Source organism: Bubalus kerabau, chromosome 16, assembly GCF_029407905.1.
Source record: "Bubalus kerabau isolate K-KA32 ecotype Philippines breed swamp buffalo chromosome 16, PCC_UOA_SB_1v2, whole genome shotgun sequence".
In the NCBI taxonomy this organism is placed as follows: Eukaryota; Metazoa; Chordata; class Mammalia; order Artiodactyla; family Bovidae; genus Bubalus; species Bubalus kerabau.
In genome coordinates this window covers 32829579-32852786 of record NC_073639.1, presented here as the reverse complement: position 1 = coordinate 32852786, position 23208 = coordinate 32829579, and the positions used below count along the sequence as shown (strand labels likewise).

At 37.4% G+C, this 23208-nt stretch overlaps 1 protein-coding gene across 5 annotated transcripts in view; it reads right to left on the bottom strand.

The window, feature by feature from the left end:
- Positions 1–23208, bottom strand: part of SCLT1 (sodium channel and clathrin linker 1) — a 235649-nt gene that overhangs the window by 173214 nt on the left and 39227 nt on the right. For all 5 annotated transcript variants that reach the window (XM_055550266.1, XM_055550267.1, XM_055550269.1 and 2 more), the window contains 3 exons: positions 22515–22573; positions 21882–21954; positions 18554–18609 (listed from right to left, as the gene is read on the bottom strand). In XM_055550266.1, coding sequence (XP_055406241.1) covers positions 18554–18609; positions 21882–21954; positions 22515–22573 — 188 coding nt within the window. The remainder of the gene's footprint in view (positions 1–18553; positions 18610–21881; positions 21955–22514; positions 22574–23208) is intronic.

Below are 23208 nucleotides of genomic sequence, written 5' to 3'. Positions count from 1 at the left end.
CCCTCTTATACTGTTGGTGGGAATGCAAACTAGTACAGCCACTATAGGGAACAGTGTGGAGATTCCTTAAAAAACTAGAAATAGAACTGCCATATGACCCAGCAATCCTATTGCTGGGCACACACTGAAAAAACCAGAATTGGAAGAGACACGTGTACCCCAATGTTCACTGCAGCACTGTTTACTAGCTAGGACATGGAGGGAACCTAGATGTCCATCAACAGACAAATGGATAAGGAAGCTGTAGTACATATACACAATGGAATATTACTTAGCTATAAAAAAGAATGCATTTGAGTCAGTTCTAATGAGGTGGATGACACTGCAGCCTATTATACAGAGTAAAGTCAGTCAGAAAGAGAAACACCAATACAGTATATTAATGCATATATATGGAATTTATAGAAAGATGGTAACAACAACTCTATATGCAAGATAGCAAAAGAGACAGCGATGTAAGGAACAGACGTTTGGACTCTGTGGGAGAAGGTGAGGGTGGGACGGATTAGCATTAAAACATGTATACTACCATATGTAAAACAGATGACCAATGCAAATTTGATGAATGAAGCAGGGCACCTAAGGCTGGTGCTCTGGGACAACCGGAGGGATAGGGTGGAGAAGGAGGTAGGAGGAGGGGTTCAGGACTGTGGGACACATGTGCACTCATGGCTGCTTCATGTCGATGTACGGCAGAAACCACCACAAAACTGTAAAGCAGTTAGCCTGCAATTAAAATAAATATATTAATTAAAAAAAATATTCCACTGTCTGTTTTCCAGTATTTTTGTTGAGAAGTCAGTTAATATGGTATTGCTGCTACTGTGAAGATAATCTCTACCTACTTGATTTTTTTTTTTTAAATCTTTGGTTTTCTATTACTTCATAATAATGTACCTAGGTATAGTACTTTTGTATTATGCCGCTCATGACACACGGTGTGTCTTTAATTTGTGGACTGATGTCTCTCTGCCTTCTCTGGAACTCAAGCTGTAACGAATTTTAATTCTTTTCACTATATCCTATATGTCTCTTAGTTTATGTTTTGCATCTTCTATCCTCTTCTCTCTCTTCTGAATATTGTTTTCATTCTGAAATTTTTTTCTGACTTGGGTTGCATTCCATTAACTCTTCAGTAATGTCTCATTTTCATTAACTGCATTTTTTTCCAGTTCTACAATCTTCATTTGGTCCTTTAAGAGTTTTTAGTTCTTTTATAGAAATTCTCAAAACTGTGTCTTATCTCATTTAACATAGTTCATAATTATTTTAAAGACCAAACCTGTGAGTCTGTTTCTATTGCATACTGTTTTTTATGATTTTTTTCAATCATATTGTCTTCAATCTTACTGCTACTAGCTCTTTTTACACCAGATTATGAGCCAGATATCACCAAAACTTACAGAGATACTTTGAGGCCTAGCAACGATGTTATCTTTCTCTAAAAGACTTCCTTTTCCTTTTTTTTCAGGTGGAGAGGGATATTATCCTTGATTATGCTGTACCAACATCAAAGATTCAGATAATTCAGTCATGTTTCAGTTCTTTTTGGGAGTAGTTTATTTTGAGGGAATCATCCTTAACTTCAAAGCTGGATGTTCCTGAGCCACCCACCCTCAAGTCTGATGGGCCCTAAATTTCACTTTTTATTTCTCTTGCTCCATGAATTTGGTTCAAGCTCTGCTCAATTTTCAACCTCTCCTCACTTCTAACATAGGGAGATACATCCAGCAAAAAGTAACCCCAAAACAGATTCATATCCCTGCATTCTTTTCCAGGTCTTTGCTCTACAATTCTACAGTGACTCCAATTCATTTAAACAGATTTGATTATTGTCAAATTTTTGTCAAGATCTTCTAGTATTTATCCAGATTCTCTAGTTTTTCTCAGGAGTCTGATGCCACTACTGCAAACAAAACTCTCTAACTTGTTTACAATTAATTAAAAATGTTCTGAGCACTAGTTTGGGTGCATCTCACTAGTCTGATAATGCTGTTGATTTATGCAGTTTTTAATTTTAATTTTCAATCCCTCTTTATATCAGGAGTTAGTTGAAAATGTAGTTAAGAGAAATAATTTACACCCACATACTGTTATTTCTAATTTATGATATGATTTATGCTTAATTTGTATGTATGCATTTATATGATGGACAGGGTTTGCAGTCCATGTTTATGAAAATGTTTTATGGGTCTTGAAAACATAGTATATTCCTGTTGGTTCATATACGAGTAATAGAAGCAGAAAAAAAAAATATATATATATATATACACTCAAACTTGCTCTTTGTATCTTTTATCTCTCTCTTATTTTTGCCCTTGTTTTCTTTGAAATAATATATAATGTAATATAATAATATACTTATAAATACTAAGTAAATACATGTTATCTAATTCTCCAAAGATCTTAGTAGTATAATTGAAAAAATAAAGTCATTTAAGTAATGCAAAGATTTTAAGGAATCTTTTTCAAAGCATTACTTTTTATGTATGGTTAATGAATCTTGAAAATTAGATATTAATAATTTAAGTAAGGGCTTCCCTGGTGGCTCAGTGGTAAAGAATCCGCCTGCAATGTAGTAGAAGTGGGTTCAATCCTTGGGTCAGGAAGATTCCCTGAAGAAGGAAATGGCAACCCACTCCAGTATTCTTGCCTGGGAAATACTATGACAGAATTGCCTGGCAGGCTACAGTCCACGGCGTTGCTAAAGAATCAGACACAATTTAGCAGCTAAACGATGACAACAATTTAAGTAAGTTCAACAAACATTTAGGGGCTTCCAAGTCGATCAGTGGCAAAGAACCTGCATGGCAATGCAGGAGATGAGGAGATCAGTTCAATCTCTGGGTTGGGAAGATCCCTGGAGGAGGAAATGTCAACCCACTCCAGAATTCTTGCTAAAAAATCCCATGGACAGAGCCTGGAGGGCTACAGTCCACAGAGTTGCAAAGAGTCAGACACAACTGAGCACATACACACAAAACATTTGAAGACATACTATGTACAAGACAGTAAGAGAGTTCTGGGCCTAGGTGCATTTATTCAAATATACAACAAGTCAAAATGTAAGAAAGGTAGAAAAAAGAAAAAGGAGTAAGTTTCCTTGCATTTGGATGGTTTCACAGTAAGAGGAGAAATGAAATCACATAAAAGTTTGTGAAAATAAATAGTGTTATTCTTATTAATAACAGTAGAACCACATTTCTCTGCATAGTTGCTTTGTCTGCAGTCACCATCAACTAGCTGATCTCTGTTTTCCCGTGCAAATGCTTAAAAAAAAAAGTCAATCTTATTGGTTTATATTGCAGAACTGTTTTGCTGAGACCACACAGACCACGATTAGGAAGCTGGACAATCAGGAAGCAGCTATGCCAACTGCTGATTCTAGGATCACACCTCTTTAGCTGAGATCCTGGGATCAGGAAGTACTGCCAGTGGTAATGCCTGCAGGAACATCCTGACTTAGCTTTGATAGAAGCAGTTGCAAGAATATTGGCGCTAGGGCCACACTACACTTGTTAGATTCTTATCCACAAAAACAGATTCCCAGATACTGCTTTTCCTCCTATTTATCTCCTGATTTAGGTCATTTACATGTGGTTATCATTAGCAGAACTCAATTCACATTCTGAAATAGATTTTGGTATTCCAGACTCTCCAGTATAAGAAGGTATACTATAATAAAGGAGGGTGGAATAGATGTTAAGCCAATCTACTACATCTGCCATAAACTGTTATTATAATTGTACAATGTAATTAAATATGACCCAAAATGAACAAAAGTACAAAAGAGTTGGGTTTTTTTCTATGAAACATAAGCTGAATATGAAAGGCTCAATAAAGATGAGTTATTAAATAGCTGCTGTTGAATAAGAGGTAGATAAAATAATTATAAAAAGTCAGAAGAATTATCAAATCAAAGGATCAAAAGGAGATCAAAAGGATCTCTAAGTTCTCACTCTTCTTCAAAGAAATTGAAACTGGAAGTTAAAAAGAACAAACGATTTTTCATGGTTTATATGTAAAAGACAACAAAGAACTATAATCAGTAGTCTTATTCAAAGTAAAGATCTTAGGCATTATATAAAAAATTAAATAAGTGCACATTTATATTCAGTTCAGTTGCTCAGTTGTGTCCGACTTTGCGACCCCATGAATCAGAGCACGCCAGGCCTCCCTGTCCATCACCAACTCCCGGACTTCACTCAGACTCACGTCCATCGAGTCAGTGATGCCATCCAGCCATCTCATCCTCTGTCGTACCCTTCTCCTCCTGCCCCCAATCCCTCCCAGCATCACAGTCTTTTCCAATGGGTCAACTCTTCGCATGAGGTGGCCAAAGTACTGGCTTTAGCATCATTCCTTCCAAAGAAATCCCAGGGCTGATCTCCTTCAGAATGGACTGGTTGGATCTCCTTGCAGTCCAAGGGACTCTCAAGAGTCTTCTCCAACACCACAGTTCAAAAGCATCAATTCTTTGGCACTCAGCCTTCTTCACAGTCCAACTCTCACATCCATACATGACCACAGGAAAAACCATAGCCTTGACTAGACGGACCTTTGTTGGCAAAGTAATGTCTCTGCTTTTCAATACGCCATCTAGGTTGGTCATAACTTTCCTTCCAAAAGTAAATTAAAAGCATTACTGCGTCTTCTAATTTCATGGCTGCTGTCACCAACTGCAGTGATTCTGGAGCCCCCAAAAATAAATTCTGACACTGTTTCCACTGTTTCCCCATGCATTTCCCATGAAGTGATGGGACAAGATGCCATGATCTTCATTTTCTGAATGTTGAGCTTTAAGCCAACTTTTTCACTCTCCTCTTTCACTTTCATCAAGAGGCTTTTTAGTTCCTCTTCACTTTCTGCTATAAGGGTGGTGTCATCTGCATATCTGAGGTTATTGATATTTCTCCCAGCAATCTTGATTCCAGCTTGTGCTTCTTCCAGCCCAGCGTTTCTCATGATGTACTCTGCATAGAAGTTAAATAAGCAGGGTGACAATACACAGTCTTGACGTACTCCTTTTCCTATTTGGAACCAGTCTGTTGTTCCATGTTCAGTTCCAACTGTTGCTTCCTGACCTGCATACAAATTTCTCAAGAGGCAGGTCAGGTGGTCTGGTATTCCCATTTCTTTCAGAATTTTCCACAGTTTGTGATCCACACAGTCAAAGGCTTTGGCATAGTCAATAAAGCAGAAATAGATGTTTTTCTGGAACTCTTGCTTTTTCGATGATCCAGCAGATGTTGGCAATTTGATCTCTGGTTCCTCTGCCTTTTCTAAAACCAGCTTGAACATCTGGAAGTTCACAGTTCATGTATTGCTGAAGCCTGGCTTGGAGAATTTTGAGCATTACTTTACTAGCGTGTGAGATGAGTGCAATTGTGCAGTAGTGAGCCTTCTTTGGCATAGCATGTGCTGCTGCTGCTAAGTCACTTCAGTCGTGTACAACTCTGTGTGACCCCATAGACGGCAGCCCACCAGGCTCCCCCGTCCCTGGGATTCTCCAGGCAAGAACACTGGAGTGGGTTGCCATTTCCTTCTCCAATGCATGAAAGTGAAAAGTAAAACGGAAGTCGCTCCGTCGTGTCCGACCCTTAGCGACCCCATGGACTGCAGCCCACCAGGCTCCTCCGTCCATGGGATTTTCCAGGCAAGAGTCCTGGAGTGGGTGCCATGAGTGCAATTGTGCGGTAGTTTGAGCATTCTTTGGCATTGCCTTTCTTTGGAATTGCAATGAAAACTGACCTTTTCCAGTCCTGCACATTTATATTAAGACCAAGTAAAAAATTTTAAAGTATTCATGTCTTACACATTTTGTTGTCTCTTTCAATCTACAAACTGCCTATTAATCTAGAAGGAAAGAGGGCTTGTACTATATTTTATGCTAGGTACCATAAAACTGAATTAAAAAAGTAACAGTGTTTCTGACTATATTATAGTACTTTACATCAAATTACTATGTATCTATGCCTTTTAAGTTATGTTTTTTATTATTTTTATATCTTACCACTTGCAATATTAGTTCAAAAGATATTTTAAAAGCATGTAGTACAGTCATAAAAATATACAGACAATAAAAGTGAAATCCAGTCCCAATCTCTCATTTCATAGATTAAGAAACTGAGTTTTACCTCGTGTGCTGCTGGTGGGAATGCAAGTTGATACAGCCACTACGGAAAACAGTATGAAGGTTCTTCAGAAAACTACAAACAGAATTACCCTATGATCTATCTATCCCACGCCTGGGAATACGCCTGGACAAAACTGTAATTCGAAAAGATATACGCACCTCTATGTTCATAGCTGCACTGTTTACAATAGCCAAAACATGGAAACAACCTAAATGTCCATCAACAGATGAATGGATAAAGAAGATGTGGTACCTATACACAATGGAATGCTAATTGGAATACACACGAGGTAAAACTCAGTTTCTTAATCTATGAAATGAGGGATTGGGACTGATTTCAGTTTTATTGTCTGTATATTTTTATGATTATACTACATGCTTTTTAAATATCTTTTGAATACTGCAAGTAGTAACATAGAAAAAGAATGAAATAATGCCATGTGCAACAACATGGATACAAGTGGAGATTACACTATGTGTCAGAACAAGACAGACAAATACCATAAGACATCATTTATATGTGAAATCTAAAATATGGCACAAGTGAATCCATCTACCAAACAGAAACAGACTCACAGACTTAGAGAACAGACTTGTGGGCGCCAAGAGGGAGAAAGGCGGGACGTCCTGGGAGTTTGCGGTTGGTGGATGCAAACTACTACATTTAGAATGAATAAACAAGATCCCAATGTATGGCACAGGGAACTGTTTGCAAAATTCTGTTATGATTTATTCTGTGATAAATCATAAGGGAAAAGAATATAAAAAAAGAATGTATATGTGTGTATAACTGAGTCACTTGGCTGTACAGCAGAGACTGGCACAGCATTGTAAATCAACTATACTTCAAATTAAAAAAAAAAACAAAAAACTGAGCTTCAGACAGATTAAAGTACTAAGAAAATTACCCAGTCAGAAATTGCAGGTCTGAAATTTTAACCAATTATAAATAGGCAAGACAACTTTCTAAATCTTTGAGTGGACAAAGATGAATCAAACAATTCTAATAGTTTGTTTTTGAACTGAATTTGTCATTGATAGTAAGATGCACCATTTCTTTTACATAGTGTTAAAAATAAAAATTGCTGCTTATTAATCTGACATACCATTCCCTACAGCTACATCTCAATTTTGTAGATCTTAAAATAGGGGAGGGAACAGGGAATTTTAGAACTCTGTAAGAGAGGAAAGAGAGTAAGACAAATACAATCACAAAACATTCTAGACAACTGCCTTGTACAACACCTCTGCATGCCTCCCCTCACCTTACAGACTTTATTCATCCTTAAGTCCAAGCTTCCTGGGTGAAGGTATTGATATCACCACCATGGGGCAGTGTTTCCTTTGGGGATTAATACAGAACAGCCTGATAACTGCAACTGTTGCTTCCCTTCTGCTTCTACAGTGACTCATATATATTCTTTCCAGAAAAAATTGGAATTTTCAAATTCTGAAGTGCCACTGAGTACAATCCTTCAACAGTACACTCTCCTCTGTTTAAAATCCCTGAAGAGCTCCCTACACCATCTGTGGGACAAGTTTCAATTCCTTGACTGAGCATATACTCAGCAGTGGCCACAGGACTGGAAAAGGTCCGTTTTCATTCCAATCCCACAGAAAGGCAATGCCAAAGAATGTTCAAACTACTGCACAATTGCACTCATCTCACAAGCTACCAAAGTAATGCTCAAAATTCTCCAAGCCAGGCTTCAACAGTACCTGAACCGTGAACTTCCAGATGTTCAAGCTGGATTTAGAAAAGGCAGAGGAACCAGAGATCAAATTGCCAAGACCTGTTGGATCATCGAAACAGTGAGAGAGTTTCAGAGAAAACATTTACTTCTGCTTTATTGACTGTGCCAAAGCCTTTGACTGTGTGGATCACAACAAACTGTAGAAAATTCTAAAAGAGATGGGAATACCTGACCACCTGACCTGCCTCCTGAGAAATTGGTATGGAGGTCAAGAAGCAACAGTTAGTACCAGACATCGAACAACAAACTGGTTCCTAAACTGGGAAAGGAGTACCTCAAGGTTGTATATTGTTACCCTGCTTATTTAACTTCTATGCAGAGTACATTATGCAAAATGCCAGGCTGCATGAAGCACAAGCTGGAATCAAGATTGCTGGGAGAAATATCAATAACCTCAGATGTGCAGATGACACCATCCTTATGGCACAAAGTGAAGAAGCTAAAGAGCCTCTTAATGAACATGAAAGAGGAGAGTTGAAAGTTTGGCTTAAAACTCAACATTCAGAAAACTAAGATCATGGCATCTAGTCCCATCACTTCTTGGCAAATAGATGGGGAAACAGTGGAAAGACTTTGTTTATTTTGCTCCAAAATCACTGCAAATGGTGACTGCAGCCATGAAATTAAAATATACTTGGTCCTTGGAAGAAGAGTTATGAGCAATCTAGACAGATCTAAAAAGCAGAGACATTACTTTGCCAACAAAGGTCTGTGTAGTCACAGCTATGGTTTTTCCAGCACTCATGTTTGGATGTGAGAGTTGGACTATAAAGAAAGCTGAGTGCCGAAGAATTGAGGCTTTTGAACTATGGTGTTGGAGAAGACTCTTGAGAGTCCCTTGGACTGCAAGGAGATCCAACCAGTCAATCCTAAAGGAAATCAGTCCTGAATACTCATTGCAAGGACTGATCCTGAAGCTGAAACTCCCATACTTTGGCCACCTGATGTGAAGAACTGACTCATTTGAAAACACTCTGATACTGAGAAAGATTGAAGGCAGGAGGAGAGGGGACGACAGAAGATGAGATGGTTGGATGGCATCATCGACTTGATGGACATGAGTCTGAGCAGGCTCCAGGGGTTGGTGATGGACAGGAAGGCCTGGCGTGTTGCAGTCCCTGGGGTCGCAAAGAGTCGGACACGACTGAGTGACTGAACTGAACTGAAATGAACATGCAAGGTCTTATACTATCTGGTCTCTGCCCACTATTCCAGTCTTGCGCATAATTCCCTATATAAATATGCTGGGATATGGCCACTGTAAATGATCTGTACTTTAATAAACATACAAATTTTCATTTAATGAACTTCTGCTCATTCTTAAAGGATCTGCTCAAATTTCATCCTCTCACTTAAGCCTTCTCCAACCAGAGTGATGTCATCAACAATTATAACTGGATGTGTTATAGTTACATTATCTGCTGTCCCCAGACTTAAGTAATCCTTGACAATAGCCCATGATCTGGGGAATAGCATAGGATATTCTTTACATAGAGACGTTTATAATTAGACTAAAGTTTTGCATATTTCTCAAGGCTAGCCTTATCATAGACTGACTGACATCAAGTGCTCTGACAAATAGAAGTACTGACCATATTTAAACCATCCAAAGTACCAAGAATGGGTACCTTCAGGATTTGATTAAAGAACAGAGAATCAGCTTTTTGGTTAAAAGAGTAGGAGCAACAGCTATATGAGAGGGGTGCCACTACTGAGAGGGACCATGTAGTCTGCATAAGACAACCAATAAAAGAAGCATATCCTCAGAGATGGTCCTAATGTTTAATAATTCTAGTTGTATTCCGTGTTCCTCCTTATCATGCACTCTCACTTACTTAGAATGACCTGTTTCTATTTCTTGAAGCAAAAAGAGCCAAATGTATTCCCATATGTAGGTGCTTAGGATCCTAATATTTGCAATCATCCACCCCAAAATATTATTTGAACATTTAATACATATCAAGCACTTTCAATGTTCGGTATACTATGGTAAACAGAATAGACAAAGGCTGCTGCTCATGAAGGATACATTTTAGTAGAAAAATGACAAGCAAATAAATAATTTCTGGTAGTAATAGGTATCACAAATAAAACTGGGTAATAGAAAAATGAAAGTTGGGAGGAGGAGTACTGCTGGATAATGTGATCAAGGAATGCTTTCCTGATCGAAGAGAAGGAGTCCTGTGTAGGTCTGGAGAAGAACATTCCAGGCAGAAGAAATACTGATAGGCAAAAGGGCTTCTAGTAGAAACTGGTTTGCCAGTTTTAGGCTCCCCTGATAGCTCAGTTGGTAAAGAATCCACCTGCAATAAAGCAGGAGACCTCGGTTCAATTCCTGGGTCGGGAAGATCTGCTGGAGAAAGGATAGGCTACCCACTCCAGTATTCTTGGGCTTCCCTTGTGGCTCAGCTGGTACAGAATCCGCCTGCAATGCAGGAGACCTGGGTTTGATCCCTGGGTTGGGAAGATCCCCTGGAGAAGGGAAAGGCTACCCACTCCAGTATTCTGGCCTGGAGAATCCCATGGGCTGTATAGTCCATGGGGTCACAAAGAGTCAGACACGACTGAGCGACTTTCACATTCATGTGCCAGTTTTAAGGAAGCCAGTAAGATGACCAGTGGGACTGGAGACTAGTAATTATGGGGGTGTGGTAAGAGACATATATATACATAAATATACAAACACAGACTTATCATAAACAGAGACATATACAGAAATTAGGATACCTCTGAGTTTATATGAGAGGTATACCTCTGAGATTATTAGAAAGAAAAATATTAAACTTTAAGTAAAGAGGATGGTTTTCCTCACGGTATACAGACATAAATTAGCATCAGAAGAGCAGTGTTTACCATGGAATTCCAGAGATATCTTTTCTTTCATTGGAAAACAGAGCAAATGTATTCATCTTCTGCTATTAAATAAAGTTTTTCAGTACAGAATAACATTTTTGGACAAGTACTGAAAAATAGTGGCTTCATTTTTTCTTTTTTATAAATATACACAAGAACTCTTTCCTCCCAAATTTCAAATATATAACACCTAGTACCTTGTGTTCATAGGCTATTATCAACACACACTAATGATATACTTCTCAACCTGGGGATCTGGCAAAGAGACTGGGAATGCCCAGACAATCTAATTTGGAAAGACAGTGGGATTTGATAACAGAACTTCCACAAGACTGAGGGAAACAGAAACTCTTGGAGGGCAAAAACAAAATCTTGTGCATACCAGGACCCAGGGGAAAGGAGCAGCAACCTCACAAGAGACTGAGCGAGACTTGCCTGTGAGTGTTTGAGGGTCTCCTGGAGAGGTGTGGGTCAGCAGTGGCTTGCTGTGGTGATAGGGGCAGTGGCAGCAGCAGTCCTGAAAGGTGCGTGTTGGTATAAATTCTTTTGGAGGCTGCCAGTGGCCTTACCAGTAGCCTTACCAGGCTTCCCTTGTGGCTCAGCTGGTAAAGAATCCATCTGCAATGTGGCAGACCTGGGTTCCATCCCTGGGTTACGAAGATCCCCTGGAGAAGGGAAAGGCTATCTACTCCAGTATTCTGGCCTGGAGAATTCCATGGATTGTATAATCCATGGGGTTGCAAAGAGTCAGACACTACTGAGCGACTTTCACTTTCAAGCTAGTAACCTTATCATAGAGCCTGCAATTCTACAACTGAGTCACCTCAGGCCAAACAACTAACAGGGAGGAAGCACAGCCCAGGCATCAACAGACAATTGGATTAAAGATTTACTAAGCATGGCTCTGCCAACCAGAGTAAGACCCAGTTTTCCCCACAGCCAGTCCCTCCCATCAGGAAGCAAGATTTATAATCCCACAGCCAAGAGAATGAAAATCACAATCACAGAAAGCTAACCAAAATGATCACATGGGTCTCAGCTTTGTGTAACTCAAGCAAGCTATGAGTCACATCTTGCAGGGCTACTGAAGATGGACAGGTCATGGTGGAGAGTTCTGACAAAATGTGGCCCACTGGAGAAGGGGATGGCAAACTACTTCAGTATTCTTGCCTTGAGAACTTGATGAACACAATCAAAAGGCAAAAAGATATGACACTGGAATGAGCCCCCAAGGTTGATAGGTGTCCAAAGGCTTCTGGGGAAGAGCAGAGAAACAGTTCCAGAAAGAATGAAGAGGCTGACCTAAGCGGAAATGTTGCTCAGCTGTGGATGTGTCTGGTGGTGAAAGTAAAGTCCAAAGCTGTAAAGAACAATACTACATAGGAACCTGGAATGTGAGGTCCATGAATCAAGGTAAATTGGAAGTGGTCAAACAGGAGATGGCAAGAGTGAACATGGACATTTTAGCAATCAGTGAACTAAAATGGATGGGAATGTGCAAATTTAATTTAGATGACCATATAATTACATTATTACTACCACTTTTGGTAAGAATGCCTTAGAACAAATGGAGTAGCCCTCATAGTCAACAAGAGAGTCTGAAATGCAGTACCTGGGTGCAATCTCAAAAATGAGAGAATGATCTCGGTTCATTTCCATTCAATGTCATAGTAATCCAAGTTTATGCCCCAACCATGAACGCTGAAGAAGCTGAGTCGAAAAGTTCTATGAAGACCTACAAAACCTTCTAGAATTAACATCCAAAAAAAAGAAGTCATTTTCATCAGAGAAGACAGTAAAGCAAAAGTAGGAAGTCAAGAGATAGCTGGAATAACAGGCAAGTTTCGCCTTGGAATACAAAATGAAACAGGGCAAAGACTAACAGAGTTTTGCCAAGAGAATGCACTGGTCATAGCAAATACCCTTTTCCAACAACACACGAGACAACTCTACACATGGACATCACCAGATGGTCAATACAGAAATCAGATTGATTATATTCTTTGTGGTCAAAGATGGAGAAGCTCTATACAGTCAAACACTTCCGGGAGCTGACTGTGGCTCAGACCATGAGGTTCTTATTGCAAAATTCAGGCTTAAATTGAAGAGAGTAGGGAAAACCACTAGGCCATTCAGGTATGGCTTAAATCAAATCCCTTATGATTATACAGTGGAGGTGACAAATAGATTCAAGGGATTAAATCTGGTAGACAGAGTGCCTAAAGAACTATGGATAGAGGTTCATAACACTGTATGAGAGGTGGTGACCAAAACCATCCCCAAAATAAAGAAATGCAAGAAGGCAATGTAGCTGTCTGAAGAGGCCTTACAAATAGCTGAGATTAGAAATAAAGGGAAAGGCAAAGGAGAAAGGGAAAAAGACACCAAACTGAATGTAGAATTCCAGGGACTAGCAAAGAGAGACAGAAAAGCCTTCTTAAGTGAACAGTGCAAAGAAATAAGAGGAAAACAATAGAATGGCAAAGACTACAGATCACTTCAAGAAAATTAGATACCAAGGGAACATTTCATGCAAAGATGGGCACAACAGAGGACAGAAACAGTGAGCAGAAGAGATTAAGAAGAGGTGGTACAAATATACAGAAAAACTATTTAAAAAAAGAAATAGAAAAGGTCTTAATGATCCAGATAACCGCAATCGTGTGATCACTCACTTAGAGCCAGACATCCTGGAGTGTGAAGGCAAGTGGGCCTCAGGAAGCATCACTATGAACAAACCTAGTAGAGGTGACAGAATGCCAGCTAAGCTGTTTAAAACCCTAAAAGATGATGCCGTTAAAGCAGTGCACCCATTAAGTCTGCAAATTTCCAAAACTCATCAGTGGCCACAGGACTGGAAAAGGTGAGCTTTCGTTCTAATCCCAAAGAAAGGCAATGCCAAAGAATGCTCAAACTACCATAGAACTGCACTCATTTCACATGCTAGCAAGATTATGCTCATAATACTTCAAGCTAGGCTTCAGTATTACGTGAACCGAAACCTTCCAGATGTACAAGCTGGATTTAGAAAAGGCAGAGGAAAAGAGATCAAATTGTCAGTATCTGCTGGATCATAGAAAAATCAAGGCAATTCCAAAAAACATCTACTTCTGCTTCATTGACTACACTAAAGCCTTTGACTGTGTGGATTACAACCAATTGGAAAATTCTTAAGAGATGGGGATACCAGACCACCTTACCTGTCTCCTGAGAAGCCTGTATGCAGAACAAGAAGCAACAGTTAAAACCGGACATGGAACAACGAACGGACTGGTTCCAAATTGGGAAAGGAGTACATCGAGACTGTATATTGTCACCCAGCTTATTTAACTTATATGCAGAGTACATCATGTGAAATGCAGTGCTGGATGACTCAGAAGTTGGAATCAAGATTGCTGGGAGAAATATCAACAACCTCAGATATGTCACTCAATTGCAGAAAGTGAAGAGGAACTAAAAAGCCTACTGCTGAGGCGGGTGAAAGAGAAGAGTGAAAATGGTGGCTTAAAACTCAACATTCAAAAAACTATGATCAGAGCATTCAGTCCCATCACTTCATGGCAAATAGATGGGGAAAAATTGGAAGCAGTGACTGATTTTATTTTCTTGGGCTCCAAAATCACTGCAGACAATGACTGCAGCCATGAAATTAAAAGATGCTTGCTCCTTGGAAGGAAAGCTATGACAAACCTAGACATTGTATTAAAAAGCAGAGATAACACTTCGCCAACAAGGGTCTGTACAGTCAAAGCTATGGCTTCTCTAGTAGTCATGTATGGATGTGACAGCTGGACCATAAAGAAGGTTGAGCACCAAAGAATTGATGCTATTGAGTTATGGTGCTAGAGAAGACTCTTGAGAGTCCCCTGGACAGCAAGAAGATCAAACTAGTCCATCCTAAAGAAAATCAGCCCTGAATATTCAATGGAAGGACTGAAGCTGAAGGTGAAGTTCCAATACTCTGGCCACTTGATGCAAAGATCCCATTCACTGGAAAAGACCCTGATGCTGGAAAAGATTGAGGGCAGGAGGAGAAGCTGGAGACAGAGGATGACATGGCTCGACAGCATCACTTGACTCGATGGACATGAGTCTGAACAAACTCTGGGAGATGGTGAAGGACAGGGAAGTCTGACGTGCTATAGTCCATGGGCTTGCAAAGAGAAGGACATGACTTATCAACTGAACAACAATGACAATTTAGTAAGTACTCAATAAATATTTATGAATTATTGGATGCATGTTTTATTACTTCACCAAATATTAAATCTGAAGGTAAGTGACTCCAGATTTGTTTCAGCAGTTCAGTAATGTAATTTAAGGACAAAGGGTTTCCCCATCTTTCCCTTCTTCCCATCTCCTTGCATTTCTGATATCTACTATCATGGTTACAAAACAGCTACAGTAGCTTCAACATAACACTTTCTAAAATGCTGCGGTACATGGGGTTGCAAAGAGTCGGACGCGACTGAACTGAACTGAAAATGACAAGGAACTGAAAGGAGGTAAGTTTTCTTCTTGCCAGTCTCTCTTATCAGTGAAAAAATCTTCCCAGTGGCTCTATTACAGACTGTCCCTTACTTCATTGGACAAAAGTGAATCTCATGTTTATACTTAAACCAATCCCTGACAAAAGAAATGTGCACGAGGTTATAATCAAAGATTTATCACCTGAGGTTGTGGAAGGTTATATATATATATATATCCTCTGAGCGCAATGAAACTGGAACAAAATCAGGGTTATATGAACTATGAAAGAAGGGAAAATAGCTCTTACAGAGGCAATGATTGCCTTTCAAACCCTCAATAATAAAATAAAAATAATAACAATAAAAAGTAGTATTTACTTAGTGCCAGACAGTGCTGTACATATATTTATTCACTATATAACCCAATTTCCTTCCTTTGGCAAGTTATGAGAAGGAAATATGATATTAAGGAAAATAAGACAAAAACAAAATAAAAACTAGTATATTCTCAACATGAACTGAATTTCAAGGAACAGACTACAAGTGAGGATGATATAAGAATATTTTTTTCACCTCTTCCTAGGTCTCATAAAATGACTTCATTATTTTCTATTTGTAATCAATTCCTAGGTAATATTCAGCTATATACAATGTAGTAGAATGTTTCCCTAACCCAAAAATGTGGAACTGCATACTACTGTATAATCCAAGCCACTGCTGGCTTCCATTATCCAGATGTGATCATATCTAAAATATTTTCCTTAAAAATTATAAACTCTTTCTGATTTTGCAGTCCTTAATAGCAATGCTTATTTAAAAGCAGGATACTGCCCTAAAGACAGAGAGTTTACTTTAAAACCTGATAAAATTTCGAGTTATTTAAAGTGCCTTTTAACAAGCTCAGGATCCATTTTTTCTCATTTCCCTATTATACTCAGAATAAATACATTCATGAGCCATGACTGCAGCACTATTAAAAAGGTAAAGGCAGATTTTTAGAGGACTGGTTTCAAAAGACCTGGACATAAAAGGAAGAGTACAGAGTCAAATAAAGGACATGACTAAATCATTGGCTAATTCATGTAACACCGTATTATCCCCAAAACATTAAAATACAAACTTCACTTACATATACTGGTGATTCAAAAATCTTAGTAATACTCTTTACTAGGAAGATCATAGCCTGTCTCATAATTATGTTGAAAAAGAATAGTGCATCATAAAAAAGTTAGAAAACTTTTCATGGGAAAAAACAGAAATAAGTGAGAAAAATGGAAAATCTAGTTAAGAGATTTACATAGAAGAATGCAAACAAAGGAATGACAAACTTTAAAAAGATTTCTAAATTTTTTTGGTTTAGTTTTATGTCAACAACAAAAGTTCTATCAGATCTCAGTCCAGTTACATAACCTTCAAAATTAAACTGGAACAGAATAAAACCCCAAACATTTTTAAAAGAAAACATGAGAGAAGATCTTTATCACCACAGGCTGAAAGGATTTGTTAGAGACAAAGATCAACAACCATAAGAGAAAAGATAGATATATTCCACTACCTCAAAATTAAAAAAAAATAAAATTCTGTTGATCAAACATATCACAACCTGGGAACAAGAACCTGAAATGTACCTATTGTCTAACAGAACGAATGGGCCACTGGCACTCACTTCATTTTCATCCCTTTTCATATTCTAGCATCTTTTACAGTAACTAAAATTCTAAAACTGTATTTCCAAAATTTCCTTGCAGCTGGTGTGCTGTATGGGATTAGTTTCAGCAGTGAGAGGCACTTGAGGGGGATATGGAAGGTGGAAGTGAGCTGAGAATATTTTCCTATAGGTATGACTGATGGCAAGCAAAACTGGTAGACTTGAGTGTTCTTGAAATCAGCAACCCATACCCTACTTTCCAGTGTCAAGTTTTTCAGCTTCACGAAAATGATGCTGTAGTGGTGGCTATAGCAGCATGAATTCCTGACCACAGCATCTCAGCCTCTATGGTATGACTCTAAAACCAATGATCTTACCTACATTTTAACTGAAAGTGACTAAATCTCTACTTGTTTGAAATGCCTACAATGGTTATGGTTAACACTGGCACACCAACAAATACTGACAATACAGATTATATAGATCTACTAAGGGAAAGATAAATAGAAAATGGGAAAAAGAAATGAATGTGCATTTCATGAGAAATCACATGGGTAAATAAATGCATATTGGTATTCAGAAAATGCAAATTAAAAACACAATGAAATACTATTTAGGACTCAAAATAATAAAAATTAAGAAACCTGGTAAGGGCAAGTGTTGATAAAAGATACGGATCAATAAAACTCATAAATATCACTTGTGGGATGAATATTGGCATAGCCACTTTGGAAATTAAGCTGGCGATATATTGCAGGATTGAATACCACATGGCCTATGACCCAGCAATTTCATCCCTTGAAATTCTTCTATTTATGCATGATACTGAGTGAAAAAAAGTGCGTTTCAGAAGACTAAATAATACTGTTTTATATAAGTTTAAAAAAAAATAACAATAGTATATCATGAGGCATAGATGTATGTATAAAAATTTAAAAAGCAAGGGAATGATAAAATTTCAAGACAGTATTAACTGCTGGCAGAGGGAAGGAGAGGGATGACATAGGGAAAGAAAACATGGATAATATCATGTATGAAACAAGTCGCCAGTCCAGGTTCGATGCATGATACTGGATGCTTGGGGCTGGTGCACTGGGACGACCCAGAGGGAGGGTATGGGGAGGGAGGAGGGTTCAGGATGGGGAACACAGGTATATCTGTGGTGGATTCATTTCGATATTTAGCAAAACTAATACAATATTGTAAAGTTTAAAAATAAAATAAAATTTAAAAACAATAAATAAATAAAAAAAGAAAGAAAACATGGATAGGTGTACCAGTATTGATAACATTTTAGCTTTTAACTGGATGGTGGGCTGACAGGCTTTCTTTTTATTGGTATGTTTCCTAATGTATTTATATATTGCATGCTATTCTACTACTAATGATTGCTAAACATTTATAAAGTGTTTATTATATACCCTATTTTAAGCATTTACTTTATCCTTTATAGTCAGCTCTATGACACAGGTTCTGCTATTATCTCCCATTTATAGATGAGGAAACTAAAGCACAAAGAGGTTAAGTAACTGTCCGAGGTCATATACCTTGAAAGCAATGGAGCCAGGAGTCAAAGAGGACATCAGGCCCCAGAGTCCACATTCATAACCAGTATACTACATGAATAAAATACCAAGTAACAATAAAAGTTACCTAAGACAAAAATAAAATAACAAACAGTTCATTGATCTACCTTTCATTTTCCTTGGTGACATTTTCAAATTGTAGTTTCATCTCACCCATCTGTTTCTGAAAGAATAAAATATAGCTGTAGGAAAACATCTTCAAGACATTTAGATCTATATTAAGTATTAATAGTTCATTCATATGCATGCAATCTGTGACACTAGTCTATAGATAAGAAATTATTATTCACGTCTAACAATAAATATTAGATATTTTAATGATATACAGAACATTCTGAATAGAATATAAATAAAACTTTCTTATGTAATATATTAAGAAATATTTATAAATAAGTTGTATGATTTATAGATGTTTATAGTAAAAGAAAGATATTCCTCAATATGTCACTGTAAGAAACACTAGATGATCCCTAGACCTTGACTAAGTCTTGTTTCATCCTACTTTAGGTGGAAGTCCATGTAAGTGTGCTTAAATTTTGAAAAGTAAAATGTTAATGGTGAAAAAAAGCAAATAAAGATCTTTAGCAATAATTCATTCAGTCTCTGAATGACTTCTTTTATTAGTTGTTTGATCTCTCTGCATATACAAGATTGTTACAGCAAACCAATGTGGTTACTAACACATACAGTAGTAGGAAATACAGTTTAAAAAAAAAAATCACTAAATAAAATACCAGTAAGAATAAAATACACATTGAAAAGGGAATGAAATGAAGGTATTTTTAATTTTTTCTGAGGGGTTAAAGGGATTGTAAGATTTCAACAGAAAAGGAAGGACATTTCGAGCAGGGTGAAATATGAGTAAAAGCAAAGAAGCAAAAACTATTAGACAACACAGGCATAGTTGTCAGTTCTCAATAAGAGTAAATGAGCAAATGGAGATCAGGAAGGAGGCCATGTAAAACCATACTTAAAACAAAACTGCAATCAACTCATGATCTGCCCGTTAGTCTTGACTGGGTACCCTAGGCTAAAGGAGAAGTGCCAAGCCTGGAGTGAAACTGGCAAGGGAAGGCTGGAACAGGCAGAGCTCCAAGCCTTTCTCTCTTCCTGTCAACCAGAGAAGCTCAAGGCAGCTTGGTCTAGGAAATCAGTAACAGCCAATTATAACTACAAAGTTGGCTTGAAAGGTGAACCTTTCCCAGCTCCCTGCTGTGCCTGAATCACAATTAAATCAAAATGAATGAATTCACTACCAGATAACTGAGAACTGACCATACATAGAGCGATGCAATGAAAGGTAAAATTGGAAAGGCAGGTGGCAGGTCTTGAATGTCATGCTAACTAAGAGGTTTGGACTTTATTGTAGCAATTATTCCTGCTTTGTATTTTTTTTTTTTAGATTGATCGTAAAAATTTTCAAAAACGTCAGTGTATCTTGAAAAATATTTTTCAAATAATTAGGTGGGATGTATGCACTAATATGGATTCAGGGTAAATTGTTACAGTAACACTAAAGATTTTTTACTGTAAAATATTTCAAAATATTTAAGAGTTGGAAGGAAATAAAATTCAGCCATAACTTTCTTATCATCAAAATTTCCCCAATTATTTACATTTTCTGGAAGAAAATCTTTCATATAGAGAATTATTATGAAAAATTTCCTGCTTTTGAGATACACTATTTTTTGACTGGGTCAATAAGATAAGCCACAAGAACTAATGCTAATCAATAATATCTATGTGAGCAAGTGTTAGAAGTAGCTGTCAACATCTTTTTTCTCCCTAAAAGTAGCAACTATTCTTAACACAAACCCTTGGGCGTTCTGCTACACCTACCTCTTTTTTGAAATTAATCCAGTAATCACTTTAGATGGAGAATGACAAATGGAAAATGAAGTTAAATATCTTAGTAAACTAGCTGATTAAAGAGATAAAGGAATCAGACTGATTATAGAAAAAATTAAAAATTTAAGTTTAATTTCAAGAAACTAGATATTCCATTTTACAACTAACACACCACAGGTCATTATAGTAAATTTTGAGAGAGTGAATTCAGCAGGAACTTTCATTATCCTAAAAATTGGAGAAGGAAATGGCAACCCACTCCAGTATTCTTGCCTGGAGAATCCCATGAACAGAGAAGCCTAGCAGGCTACAGTCCATGGGGTTGCAAGAGTCAGACACGACTTAGCAACTAAAGAGAGAGAGAGAGATCCTAAAAATAAAAGCAAAATGTCATCTTTGCAAAAGAGAGCTCTCTGTTACTGTCAGTTAAAAACAGCTCTATAGCCAAAAAAAAAAAAAAACCCAAAAAAACCCAACCCAATCAAAAATGGGCAGAAGACCTTAACAGACATTTCTCCAAAGAAGACATACAGATGGCCAACAGGCACATGAAAAGATGCTCAACATCACTAATTACTGAAGACATGCAATTCAAAACCACAATGAGTATCACCTCAGACTACTCAGAACAGTCATCATCAAAATGTCTACAAATAGTAAATACTGGAGAGGGTGTGGAGAAAAGAGAACCTTCCTACACCGTTAGTGGGAGTGTAAATTGGTACAATCACTACAGAAAACAGTATAGAGGTTCCTTAAAAAATGGAAAGCAGAATTACCATGTGATCCAACAATCCCATTCTTGGGCATAGTCCAAAAAATACTAATTCTAATTCAAAAACTCTAATTCAAAAAGATATATGCACCCCAATGTTCATAGCAGCACAATCTGCAACAACCAAGACTTGGGGGCAACCTAAGTATCTATCAACACATGAACAGATAAAAAAGATGTGCGATATATATAAACACATTACACACACATATACGTATAAACACACACATACACAATGGAATATTACTCAAGCCATACACAATGAAGTAATGCATTTGCAGCAACATGGATGGTCTTAGAAATTAACATCTAAGTAAAGTAAGTCAGAGAAAGACAAATATCATACAATATCACTTATATGTAGAATCAAAAATTGATACAAATTAACAGAAACAGACTCACTGACATAGAAAACAAACTTATGGTTGCCAAAGGGAAAAGAGGGGAGAGGGATATATTAGGGATTTATAGATACACACTATACAGGGATTAAGACACAGGTATTTATAGATACACACTATTATATATAAAACAAACAACAAGAACCTACTGTATAGAACAGGGAACTAGATTCAGTATCTTATACTAACTTCTAATGGAAAATAATCTGAAAAAGAATACACATATATACACAAACATATAAATGTGGATAACAGAATCACTTTGCTGTACACTTGAAACTAACACAATGCTGTAAATTGATTATAGGTAAATATTTTCTTCCTTAGCAAAGGATTTGTGAAGAAACAATTTCTATTTACCTCTTTTTTAAAGAAAATATTACCAAAGGATTAACACATATGATTTCATACCTGATAATATTTCAGCTGACCATTTAGTTCTTCCAAATGCTTATCATACTCAGTTATAAGAGGAACTAAAAAGCTAAGAAAAAATGCAAAGTTAGAAAAATGCATATTCTGTTTAATCTAGTTTAATAAGTATATAACATGAAATAAATAAACATCAAAACTTTTATGTTAATTTTCTCCATCAAAACTTTTATATTCATTTTCTCCATAGCAATCAATACTTTACCTTTTTCCTAAACCAGAGATTCTCACAGCCTTAGCTCAATTAATATCTCAAGCTGAATAACTTTTTTTTTTATTGTAGGGGCTGACCTATGCACTGTAGGATCTTAAGCAGCATTACTGGCCTCTGCCCATTAGGTGCCACTAGTGCCCTTGCCCTCCACGCAGTGACAAGCAAAACCGTTAGCAGACGTTGGCAAGTATCTGGGGAGGGAAGGGAAGCAAAATCACCCAGTTGAGAGCCACTCTTAGAGATGATGATAGCAGCTTTTTTTTCCCTTGTCAATTCAATGACAGGTCATTTAAACCTAATTAGAGCAGACTAGAAAATAAACATTCCTAATACTAAAAAAAATTTTTAACAATAATTAAACACAATTAAGAAAATATTTTCTGGTAACACAGCCTTACCTTTGGTCAGCTGCCAAGTTTTCTAATGTGTCATCTCCATCTCCTTTGAAGACACCTTTCTGTAATAGAAAATAATGCATCTTAAAATTTTATTTTCTCATATCGCTTGAGCCTCAACTGACAGAAGTTTAAAATTAAATACAATTAAAAATGTTATAACCTTAGAAAATCTGTTACTGCAATTACAAAAGAGAAAGAAAAAATAATTGATGCTGAAAACGTTTCACTAAATGTTAACACCTGTACATAAGAAAACTCTTGGTAAACTAGAAATAGGAAGAAAATTCTCAATTGATAAAGAATCTCTACCAAAAACCTATATCGATTTCTATTCTTGACAGTGAAACATCAGAAGTGCTGCACAAAATTCAGTAATAATACAAGGCTGCGCATTAGCACTGCTAAAATTCAACATTGTACCAAAGACTCCAATCAGTGGAATCTGCTGCAGGGACACGGAGTTGGAGACCTAAAGCTGAAAAAGAAGATGCAATACTGTTCTCGTTCACAGGGTATTACCTAGAAAACTCACTCTACAATCTACCAATTATAAAGACCGAAAATAGAGAATACAGGTCGCCAGATATAACTGCATCTCCAGATCTGATTGGGGGTGGTTGGAGTTTTGATCAGGACTACAGCACACGGGGCTAGAAATAAAGACCAGGAGGAGGAGTAGGGGCAAACATAAAGG